At 52.9% G+C, this 12,280-nt stretch overlaps 1 protein-coding gene across 1 annotated transcript in view; it reads right to left on the bottom strand.

Moving 5' to 3' along the window:
- Positions 1–4,574: 4,574 nt before the first annotated feature.
- KCNK18 (potassium two pore domain channel subfamily K member 18) overlaps positions 4,575–12,280 on the bottom strand; it is a 12,449-nt gene continuing 4,743 nt past the window's right edge. The window contains exon 3 of the mRNA XM_046652836.1: positions 4,575–5,392. Coding sequence (XP_046508792.1) covers positions 4,575–5,392 — 818 coding nt within the window. The remainder of the gene's footprint in view (positions 5,393–12,280) is intronic.

Raw genomic sequence — 12,280 nt, 5'->3', positions numbered from 1 at the left:
CTCCTCCTCGGGGACCGCGGCAAGGACAGAAGTCAGAGGTCCCCTCTCAGAGCGTCACAGAGGAAGAGGGTGGTCTGATGCTCCTCTTCCCGGGGGACCACAGCGGGAGACATCCGCTCCCAGAGGCCCGGTCCTCTGAGGCCCAAGGAGGTGGAGCGGCCGGGAGCGGAGCAGAGGACGCGCCACCTACCGGCCCCGGAGAGCAGGCCCGCGCGGTCGGGCGGCGCCACCTGGTGGCCGATCAGGGAAACGCGGTCTGGCCGGCCGAGGGCAGCCTGGCCGCCCGACACCAGCCTAGCGAACCTGCCTGCCGGAGCGATTCTCCATCCGCTCCCCGACCCCACCTGGCAGCGCCAGCAGGGACCAGGTGCCTCTCCCTTGACAGCTCCGCTCCGCAGGCCCCAGGGTCCGCGGGGATTGAGCCTCCCGGAGCTGCCACTTCATCCTTGACCTCCCCCCACTTCTATCTCCTTGGCTGTGTCATCTACAGCGAGTCGCTTAACGCCCCTTAACTTCAGTTTCTTCTTCTGTTAAAAAAAAGGGGGAGGGGGAAGAGCTAAATACCACGTGCCAGGCTGGTGGACACCTGGACAGGACGAACTCCACAGCTGCTGGCTCAGCCTCCCACCAAAGGCTTCGGTCCGGGGCCCGGGAGGTCAGAGTTGAGCTGTGCTTGGGGGCAGGGCGTTTCTCCGCCATGAGTGGCAGGTGCAATAGGTGACCACCAACATACTCCCTTTTGCCTTTTGAGTCCAGAAGCTTCTGGGCAACTTCTAGGCCCTCTCATTCTCCAGGCAGATTCTAGCCAAGCTGAGCTCCAGGAAGTCCCTGTCACAGAACCAAGTCCTGCCGGGGGCTTTAATCAGGAGCCCCCAGGTGAGGCCTGGCAGGCAGCAAGCAGCCTCCTCTGACCACCAAGAGAAACCCTGAGTTTGGAGAAGACAGAGTATTCGCTCTTATTGAGACAGGGTCAGTTCCAGTGACCTTACAGGAGGCCTCCCTGGCCAGAGGGTCCTACGCCTCAGAACCCCTTCCCCTGTCCAGGAGCAGGGACCTCACACCTTTCCTAGAAGGCTGTCCACACAGAGTGCCGGCTATAAGGGAGGCTGTGAAGGAGCAGTGAGGGCAGTGGTTTTCAAGCCTGAGAATCAAACATTGGAACCACCTGGAGGGCTTGTTAAAGCTTTGTTGAGCTCACCTCCCAGCATTTTGATTCAACAGGTCTCAGGTGGAGCCTGAGAATCTGCATTTCCAACAAGTTCCCAGGGCATGCTGGTGGTCCACTGAGAACCACTGACTTAGAGTCAAATTAGACCTGGGTGTGAATCCTGACTCTGTCACTTACTAGCAGTGAGTCCTTGAGCTAGTTACTCGGCCCCAGTTTCTTCCCCTGTAAAATGATATAGGGGCAGTAGCTGGCGTGCCCCTTTAAAGACCATGTGTCCTTAAGGCTCCTGTCTGGGCTATGTGCCAACACTCAAGACGATAACAATCTTGGACTTGGCCAACCCAGCTGCTCTCATGGGAGAGTTAGCACCGAGACCCTTGTGGTCTGAGGGAACATAGAGGCTCTCTGGGGGCGCTCTGGTCCTTGGAATGCAGGTCATACAGGGACAATCCCCCTTGGCAAGCATGCAGCCTTTGTTCCTCTGCCTACTTAAGCTTCTCTCAGGGGGCGGTAGCGGGTGCACGTTGCTGTCCAGTTGGCCGCCACTGGACCTTCCCTGTAAGTAACTCCCAATAAGCCCATATGTCTCATTTGCTGTCTCTGGGTCTTTGGTCTCTCGGCAACCTATCCCGCACTGCTCACCCACATGGGCATGTGGCAGAACAAATGGGGGCAGTTCTCTCGGCGTTGCAGGGAGCATTCGACGAGGTGGTGCACATAAAGGACTCCGCTTGGGGCCTGGCACATGGTAAGTGTGCAGTAAGTGCTGGCCACTCTCCTTGGCATTTGTGTGCACCTACGTTCCATCCAGAGCTCTCCCATCTGCGGCAGATGCCGTGGAGCAGGGATGGGAGGATTGAAAGGGGGAGAGAAAAATGATGATAAAAAGAGACGCAATTGTTCTATTTGGGCAGCTCGGAATTTGGAGAGGACATGGTTACAATCCTGTAACAGAGGAAGCGGTCACAGCAGATACAGTGGGAGCATAGGCGAGACCAGAGTGACCACTTCCAGGATCACTACCCAGAGTGGGTGACATGTGGGCTGAGGAGTGAAGGCGAGTCTTTCATCAGTCCTAGAAGGGAGAAGGGCATTCATGCTGACAGAGCAGCTGGTGCATGGTTCTCAACTCTGACCACACATTGGGATCACCTGGGACCTTTTAGAAACCCAGTGCCCAGGTGGCACCCAGACCAATAACTTCTGGATCTTGGGAGAGAGGGTGAAGCCCCTGGGGTGTCAGTGTAGAGGCAAGGTAGAGAACCAAGCAGAGGCTTGGAGGAATGAATTCACATTCCTGCCTGGGGAGGCGGCAGTAAATAGCCCAAGGAGGCTGGAATATGGGGTGCATGCAGCAAAGGCGCAAGAAACGAGGAGCAGGAAGGCATGCTGGGTCACTTCCTCAGTACCACAGAAGAATACCCCCTAGCAAATGAAATAAGCAAATGATTGTGACCTTTAATTTGCATAATATGTATCCCTGACAAACTCCACATTTGCACTTGAACAGGACTTTCCACTGCCTCAAGAAGGGAGTGGCTGAGGGACTCGGGACCACCTGTAATCACCTGCACGTTTCTGAGGATGTACCTGACTCGTCTTTGGAATCCTCTCTGAGCCTGGAAAACAGCAAGCACTCAAGGAACGTCTGTTGAAATGAACTTTGAAGAACGTTTCAATCATATCATGTGCCCTCACCTGAGCGGCCAGCCTTGCTTACCTTTGGGTTCAAGGGGCTTTGCTGCACTTAAGCTGGACTACTGTGACTTCAGAGATGTCAAGAAACTCCATAACACCCTAGTCCCGGCGGCTGCTGCCTGAAACCCCACTTTTGGTGCTTCACGTCTCTCAGTGGTTCTTGCTCACACCTTGTCAATTCCATTTCCTGAGGTAGGTCTTAAAGAGTTAAAGGGGCAGAAAACCTAATAGTTGTGCAGAACAGGAGGAAAAATCCAGAAAGGAAGACCTGAGATCCCTCTGAGAGCTGGCCCTTGGCACTACCAGAACCTAAGACAGAACAGAGAAGCCTCAAAAGATAGCTGCTTCCTTCTCTTCAGCTGGAACCTCCTGGCACTTTTCATTGGTTCTTGCAATTTTTGTTCTAGAGCCTGGAGCAAAATTCACCATTTACCCAGGAACTAACTAATTTTGCTCATCAAAGGACACAAGTTGATTTTTCCAAGATTTTCTCAAAGAAGTATTCGAGAAACTTTGATTCTCTCAAAGAAGACATTTCTTATAACCGACCAGGGAAATAGTAAGACTCCTGTAGTACCCCATGCATGTGGCAACCAGTTTATATGCTGACTCATTACATCCTCTCCCAGGCTGGGGTCCCCAGGAGTGACTGAGAACAAGGATTTGTGTGCAAGTGGCTTATTTGGAGGTGATCTCAATAGCAGTGGAGAAACGAGACAAGGGAGATGGAGGGCAATCCAGGGTGTGATCAGGAACACCTGAGGCTCCATTCTGCTGGGGAAATCAGGGGCACAGTGTTGAACATGGGCCCATGGGAGAAGCAAGAAACTGAGCACCATACATCCACCCACTCCCATCAGTCATTGGGTGAAGGCTGCTCCTTGGCACTTCTAGCCTGCTTTGCACATGCCCACACTTTAGTGGCCAGAGAAGGTCCTCAGGCAAATGGAGCTGGAGTCCCATATGGGCATATGGGTGGGGCACCTACAGCACCTGCCACCCAGACCAGCCCCTTCACATGCCAACCATTCATGAATGACTCAGGAGTGTGTATACCGAGTGAGTGCTGACCCTTCACCTACCACTCCAGTCACTTAAGCATCAACACTCTCCCACGCCAGCTCATTCGGGAGGTGCCAATCATGTGCCAGTCAGTGAGAAAACTGATCTACACAGAATCTGGCAACCGAAATACCCCAGGCCCCTGTGAACACAGGTGGCAATTCCACTCAGTGGCATCAGTGTATCTGACAAGGACTGGGATTGAGCTGATCTTGCACACATTCATGCAATCATTCAAGAAAAGAGGTTGCCCAGGCTAGCTCTGTTTCATCAAGGGTAGATGGGGAGCAGCCCAGGAAGATTTTAATTTAGCAGAAAGTACAGATTGCAAGAACAAAGGTAAGTTTTTCTCACGTCACAAGAAAACCAGTGACATCCGTAAAGTGGTTTCATCTATGTAAGGTGGGGCTTTTGAAAAATGAAGACGGGGCAATTAATTGGACTTTGGAGATGGTGATAGTTTTTGCCTCAAGTCCTGATACGAAGGGCATTGACCACGCTTCTTCAGGGCCTCAAGACTGAAATCAGCCCTCAGGCAGGATTTGCCTCCAAGCCCCAAGGTCTCAGGTGACAGGCTGCAGTGCCATCAGCTCTGACTACACTGCCCCAAAAGACAAGGCAAGGAAACCATCTTGGCCAGAGTCTGTCACGTGGAGTCTTCACTCTTTAACGGGGCATTTAAATTTTCCTTCCCTTTGGTAAAGAACAGCAAGAGATGTTTGTAGATATGAATCAGCCTGTTTTGCACTAACCTGAAAGCGATGCACACGATCTCCATCCCGATGATGATGTAAATGGAGAAGAACAGGAAGAAGTGAGGGTGTTCTAAAACGGTATCCCCAAACCCAATGGTGGTCAGAGTGACAAAGCAGAAATAGAAGGCGTTCTCGAAGTCCAGCTGCTTCTCCCAGATGGGGAGGATGGCAGCTGCACAGGAAATGTAAACGAAAATGACGAGGACAATGATGGGGAGGGGGATGTCAAAGGTCTCCACCTGCCGCCCCACTTCATCCAGGTTGCTGATGATGGAGTATGAGGGTCTCCCGGACGCCAGCTCGGGACACGAGGTGCTCCTCTCCATGGCCACTGGGGGCAGTTGCAGTGTGTTCTGTTTCTCTTGCGCGAGAAGTCTCTCAAACAGCTCCATGTTGGCACCTGGGGCTGAGGGGCCTCCGCCAGGTCTGGGGCCCGGGAGCTCCTGGGCACTGATGCTGATCCTCGGGACAGCTTTGTCCTCCCGCTTGGCCTCAGGCCTTCTCCTGCAGAGCAGTCCGGAGCACCATGTGCCAAGGGGAGGAGGGAGGAACGGGAGTTTTCGGAACCGATTGTAGGACGTGGACAAGATGGTTGCTAGGATGTCGCCTGTGTCGGTGAGGACCAGGAACATCAGGGGGATGCCAAAGAGGGCATAGAGCATGAACAAGTACTTGCCAAGCCTGGTGCTAGGGTAGATATGGCCGTAACCTGAAAAAGAAGACAGAGCCCGGGATTGTTGTCTGCTCTGCCCCCTCCCCGCAAAAAACTTTAAAGAGACCTTCTGCCAGTTCCCCTCCTTGGCATGACATTTTACACAACGTGTTTGAAAATATTCATCTTAAAACATCCATCCACTTGTCTGGCATTAGGCCTGCTTTGCTGGGGGAGCAGGGGGTGACACCTGGCTTCTCTGCAGGATAAGGAAAAACTCATGTCCAGACCTTTGACCCAAAATACCCTTGGCAGGGGACAAGCACATGTTTGGGAGCAACCTGGTTGCCCTTCATTTTGCCGTGGCCATTTCTGAGCATCCCGGTGAGGATGGGCCCGGCTCACCTGGAAGGAAGGATGAGTGCTGTGAGAGGGCGTGGACGGCTCTGCGATCACACCCACCACCTCCTTCATCCTCCATGAAGGCATTCATTTTTAAGAAGCCAACCTTGTCCCCCTGGTATGTTTTGGCCTCTCAGTTTACTTGTTTCTATATAACAGGCAATTATTATGTGCCAATGGTGTGTACAGCAGTGTGCATGGTATTAGGGACAATCGAAAGATGGAAGATGAATAAAAAACACTGCCCACAGAGCCATCGTGGTTTAGTGGATCAGACAAACATGTTCACAAGTGGCAGCGTCAGAACCCCAGCATCCAGAATCCTACCAACCTCGGTTCCAATCCCAGCTCTGCCTTCTACCAGAAAGTTACTAGACTGCCCACATTTCAGGTTTCCTATCTGTGCAATAGGAATGACAGCCCCTGCCTTGTATATTGACTAGCTGGAAGGACCACATGGGACCGGTGCCTGACACTTAGAGGGTGACTGATAAACGTCAGTGTCCTCACCCTCAGGAGCTAAAAATAGCTGCCTGTGGAGCACTCACTGTGGGCTGGGTGTCAATCAACCTTCCTAGGTAAGAATTGTTATCACCATTCACGGGTGGTGGCGGGGTGGGAACTAGGGCTCAGAAGCAACTTGGCCAAGAGCACATGCGACAGAGTGGAGTCGGGAGTCAAACCCCCAGGGTCATCTGGCTCCCAAACCAGTGCTCTTATCTCCACTGGGTCGGGAGCACCAAGGAGGCAGAACCCTCTGACCTGCAAGAACAGGTCAGCAGAGCAAAGGGTGAGGGTGGGCTGAGGCCTCCGTGCTCTTCAGGAGCCCCCTCCGCCCATCACCCCAACTCCCACCCTTAGTCCACAGAAGGACAGCAGCAGAGAGATATCAAACCCCACAGCGCAGGGGGCTGGAGCTTCTGGAGTGGACAAGCTTCAGTGACTTCAACAAACAGGGAAGGGCCGGGACCGTGGCCAGGTGGTTAAGTTCACGCGCTCCGGTTAGGTGGCCCAGGGTTTCACCAGTTCGGATCTTGGGCGCGACCTAGCACTTGCTCCTCAGGCCACGTTGAGGTGGCATCCCACGTGTCACAACTAGAAGAACCCACAACTAAAATACGCAACTATGTACTGGGGGGCTTTGGGGAGAAAAAGCAGAAAAAAAAGGGAAAAAAAGAAAATTGACAACAGTTGTTAGCTCAGGTGCCAATCTTTAAAAAAAAAAAAGGAAAAAGCTTTTGTATTTAATGTCTGTGTTTAATTTTTGATGCCATAAAGGATGACTAATACAGAAAATCCCAGCTCAATTATGTAAATTAATTTGAAGGCACTTCCTAGGCTGGCTAAGCCCCAATCTCCTCCAGGGCTGCAGCTCCCGGTGCCAAACCCTGGCCTCAGGCTCTGCCCTCCAGGAACATGCAGGCGCTCAGGTTGCCCACGCTCACCACGGGCCTGGGAAAAGGCTGTGGCCCTCGACAGGTCTCATCGGTTTGCATGGGTAGGAGAGCACTCCATGCCACCCAGGCTGGTTCCACGAGGCGCCATTGGATGGCAGGGGCTGTTAACTCTGTATGTACATTCATATTATAGTCATCCTCAGTATCCACATGGGATTGGTTCCAGGACCCCTCGTGGATACCAAAATCCGGAGATGCTCAAGTCCCTTCTATAAAATGGCATAGTATTTGCATATAACCTACACGCATCCTCCCGTATGCTTTAAATCATCTCTAGACTCCTTATAATACCTAATACAGTGTACATGGTATGCAAACAGTTGTTATACTGTATTGTTTAGACAATACAAGAAAACAAAAGTCTGCACGTGTTCAGTACAGACACAACCGTCATAGGCCTGTCCATCTACAGTTGGTTGACTCAGCTGATGCAAACTCTGTGGCTATGGAGGGCTGATGTATGTACATATTGGGTGCTTACTGCACGTGCTGGGGACACAGTGGTGAGCAAAGCAGAAATGGGGCAAATAATGAATCACATAACCACACTAAGGAGGCTGTAATTACAAATGGAGATCAATAAAGGACGTAAAAGAACAGAATATTCTATGCGCAATTAGAACAAAGGCACTCATCCTGGATTCTGCATTTATTGAGCACCTACTTTATGTCAGGCTCTTGCGGGCGGGGTTGGGGGTACAAAGACGAACAGGCTGAGATCAGAGATCACACCCTCTAGGAGCTCCTAGCAGAGAGGGAAGCAGAGCCTTGAGCTCTGTTCTCCTCCGTTCCAGCAGGACGCTGCAGCCAGGACCCAGCAGGGGCCATGCTCCAGGGGTCAGGAGTGGGGGCTGCATTGGCCAAACCTCCCATCAGAAACCTAGGCTTGCTCCATGGGTTGAGAGAGTGCTGGGAGGTTTCAATTGCCTCTATTTCCCTTCCCTGTTCCCCAAAGGTCTCCAGCAGCTCCAGCCCATCCCTCAGGGAGAGGAGCTTGCAGAAGTGGCCTCAGGACAGCTTCTCATCCAGGCTTCAGTGAAAGCCCAGAACCACTGAGGAGATCATGGTGGGGGCAGGATCAAAGGGAGAGAGAAGGTGGGGGCAGGAGCTCAGATAAGCCCTACCATGCAGTCCCGGAGGAGTCCCAGCCCTGGGTGTCAGCAAAGATTCCTGTGCCCAAGCTTGTCATGGGCCCCACAGAGCCATCAGCCCTTAGGGATATCGGCAGCAGCCATGAGGGCCCATAGACAGGGGGCCTCCTTGTTCTCCAGACAGTGCATAAGCCCCCCAGTTCTCATGCAACCCTAGGAGAGTCAGCAGAGGCTCCTCAGCAGTAAGCCCCCAGCTTCCAGGACGGGGTCCCAGGGTCAGATCTATTTTATTTAAAGAAAAGAATGTCACATTTCTTACAGGATTTATAAAGTGGCTTTAAGAGTCAAAATTCCCTGCATAGCAAAACCCCTACTGCTAGCAACCATCATAATTACCAAGCATTTAATGGACAAGGAACAGGGTAGTCAGGGTCACACAGCCCACAGCTGACAAGGTGTGCACTGCTCACCCACAGACCTCCCCACTGCACCCCCCCCCCACCCCCCCCACCCCCTACGCTCCCCTTAGCAAATGTGATTTTGTGGATTACAACTAAAGTCTTTGGGCTGCCTCTGGGTGGGATATGGTTACAATCCAGAAGATATGCCACATTCCAGAAAATGCATCAAGGAAGCAAGCCTTAGAGAGCACACGGCCCCCAGGAAGAGAATGCATTAACTCCCCCAATTACTGAATTCTGAAATGCATGATGGAAAATCATATCATCTTATCATGCATTCATTTAGTCCAATGCCATCAGTCCACTCCACTTAGCTGGTATCTCATAGCCCATGCACTTACTTTCTACTCCAAGAGGGCTGACCCAACTGGAAATGACTGGGTAGTGACCAGCCTCACACCTAGCATCAGGTGTCCCTTCTCAGTGTCAAGGCCAGGTACATTTCAGGTGACCCAGAGATGCAGGATAGGAAGCAAGATTACCAGCACAGCCTTCCAACACCATCATTGATTACGGGCAGCGCAGAAAACCCCTGAATCCTCTTCCAGTTGTAATTACTGGACAGCATGATGTTGTAATTGACTTGGACAGTGGACAGTAGCTTCGCTTTCGTGGGATTTAAAGCAAGCTAATGCATTTCCATTAGATGAGTGTTTTGCAGCCTGGACTCCCCTTAGAATCACCTGGAAGGCTCTGAAAAAGACTGATGCCTGGGCTGGTCCCTAGAGATTCTGACTTGTTGTGGGGTAGGGCCCAGGCAGGGGAGCATGTAGAAGATAGCCAGGCGACCCCAATGTGCGGAAAGGGCTGAGAAGGCCTGCAGCAGGTCAGGCCTTCTCAAATTTAGCGTGTGTCAGAATCACCTGGAGAACTTGTTGAAACACAGAGCACGGGGCCCACAACCATAGTTTCTGACTCAGTAGGTCTAGGATGGGGCCTGAGAATTAATTTGCGTTTCTAATAAGTTCTCAGGTGATGCTTATGCTACTGGTCCAGGAGCCACACTTTGATAACCATTAGAGCAGTGGTTCTCAACAGAGGGCAATTTTGCCCCCCATGGGACAAGGTCTAGAGACATTTTTGGCTGCTGCAACTGGTGGGAACAGCAGGGAAAGAGATGGGAGCCTCTGATGAGTTGAGGCCAGGGATGCTGCTAAACCTCATGCAGTGCAGAGGACAGGCCCCCCTACAGCAAAGAGTCATCTAGTCCAAGACGCTAATAGTGCTGAGGCTGAGAAACACCACATTAGATCGACCCCCTGAAGTTCCTCAGGAAAAACAAACTCAACCCTAGACTCTCAGCCCCTTTGCTCATCTCCAGCATCTTCCTTGTAGTGGCTGCTCCCCTGTAACTGCTCCCTGGAGCTGAGAGTCCCCCTGGTAAAGGCCAGCCGTGTCCTGCCTCTGCCTCTCTGGCAATGAGTTCCCCATCAGAGCCTTAGCTTGCCGCCAAATGGGACAGTCAGAGCACCTACCTCGGAGGGTTGTTGTGAGAATTAAACAAGATAATGCATATAAAGCACGCTGACACCGTGCCTGGCACTGGTAAGTGCTCCATATTATTCTTTCTGCCATTACCTGTCCTGCCTCTATCAACATTCAGGTGAATTCAGGTGGTTCTGAAGGAAACCACGTGGGGGCGCTCTTGGGCACAAGCCTGAGCCCATTTATAAAACGTGTTGCTGCAGACACTGGTTGTCCACCTAGCAGCCCTTCTGCCAACCTTCCTTGGATACTCCCCACCTGATTTAAGGATAGATCTGATTGGTAATCCAATACCCTTGCCAGGGACTGGCCCCGGGGATGGAAGCTTCTAGGAAAAGTTTCCCTGCTGATTATGACCGCCAGCCCTCTTTCTCTATCACCCGTGATTATGTCCCACGGGGAGTAACCTTGGTGGCCATCTCGTGACCTGATGAGCAGGATGGAGAGAATCTGATGCTCAAGTGCCACAGCTGAGCTGCACATTGACCAGCCCTAGAGCTGTCCTCCATTGGGAGGTGACATTTTTCTTGCAGTTTAAGCCAGTTGGGTTGGGTTTTCCATTGGCTGCGGCTGAAGGCGTCCTTCCTGGCTGCCACTTACAAATATGGTTGTCAGCTGATCCTCATGCTGACTCTGAGAGGAAGGTCCGCGAGGAGTTACTGATTAAGGAACAAGGCTCTGAAGGGCTGCATCCTTCACTGGACGTCACACGGCTCTGAGCCAAGGTGGTCAGCCTCCAGAGTCCACAGCTGGCCACTGTGCTCACACCACAAGTGTGAGGGGACCGTGGGGGAGCTCCCAGACAGGGCCCGGGCTCTGTGACCCTTGTTAGCCTAGCCCTCTCAGGGAGTGGTATTCTCTTGAACGAAGACAGGGCCCCCAGTCCTTTTCACTAGCCAAGAGGGACAGGGGCTGAGCGATGGGCCACACTCCTGGTGGGGACACTGACCCAGGAGCTCCTGAGCTGTGGCTGAGGGCATCTCCACCACCTCCCCTCTTGTGACCCCCACCCCCAGCAGGAGAGGCTCCTGCCAGCCCTGGCTTGGCTCCTCCAACCCAGCCCACCCTAGTGCACCACAGGAGAGGGAAGCTGGGGGCCCTTCGTTACTAGAGGGTCCTCGGATGCTGGCCTAGGGACACAGGGCCCAAGAGCAAGACCAGCCCTGTACCCCACAGCCCCGGAGGCCCAACTCTCCTGCAGTGTCTCTGCCTCCCTCCTGGCCCTTTCTCTGCCCTCCAGCCACACTGGTCTTCTCCTGAAAGGGCCTGTAAGCCTCAGTTTTGCCCTACTGTGTCCGCAGCCTGGAAAGCTCTCTCACCCTTCTGTGCCTGCTTAATTTCTACTGATCTTTCAGCTCAAATGTCACTTGTCACTTCCATGGGGAAGCCTCGCCTCCCCAACCCACAAATCAGGACCACCCTCCCCATCCCCTTTAGCCACTCCCACAGCCTCCGGTTCTCCTGAGCACTCACCACCATGCTTAGCTGTTCACTGTCCCTCCCCTCCATTAGACCAGGAGCCCCAGGAGAGCAGGGAGCCATCCAGCCAGTCCAGCCCCTGTACAGGAACACGGAAGGTCGTGTACAGAGAGGCAGTGGAGTTTGGGGTGAGGACCCAGACAGCCTGAGCTCAGATGCGCACAAGCTGTGCAACTCGCAGAAGTGGCGGACCTGCCTCTGCCTCTGGCTGTGTGGGAATAACAACAAGCAGCTACCTCGGGGTTGTCGTGAGGGTTAGATGGGCTAATCACCATAGAGAACTTAGAACGGACGGAGCCCGGCACGTCTTCAACACATACGTGTTAGCCAGCGCAGCTGCTGCTGTTGGAATCATAGGTATTCAGTAAGTATTTGTTGAATGAATGAATGAATGAAGGCTGCCTGCAAAGGCCACCTCTTCACCCCAGTTCCAGTGTCCTCTGTCACCCAGGAGCCCATCCTTTGCAAGGCCACTGAGAAGAGAGTCTGTGGCTTTGAGGGTCCACAGAGCCCGTCTTTAGATGAGGGAGTGGTCACTGCAGGGGGCAGCTCTGACCCTGCACCCTCCCC

This window comes from Equus quagga, chromosome 2 (assembly GCF_021613505.1).
Source record: "Equus quagga isolate Etosha38 chromosome 2, UCLA_HA_Equagga_1.0, whole genome shotgun sequence".
In the NCBI taxonomy this organism is placed as follows: domain Eukaryota; kingdom Metazoa; phylum Chordata; class Mammalia; order Perissodactyla; family Equidae; genus Equus; species Equus quagga.
This window is presented reverse-complemented; position numbering and strand designations above follow the sequence as displayed.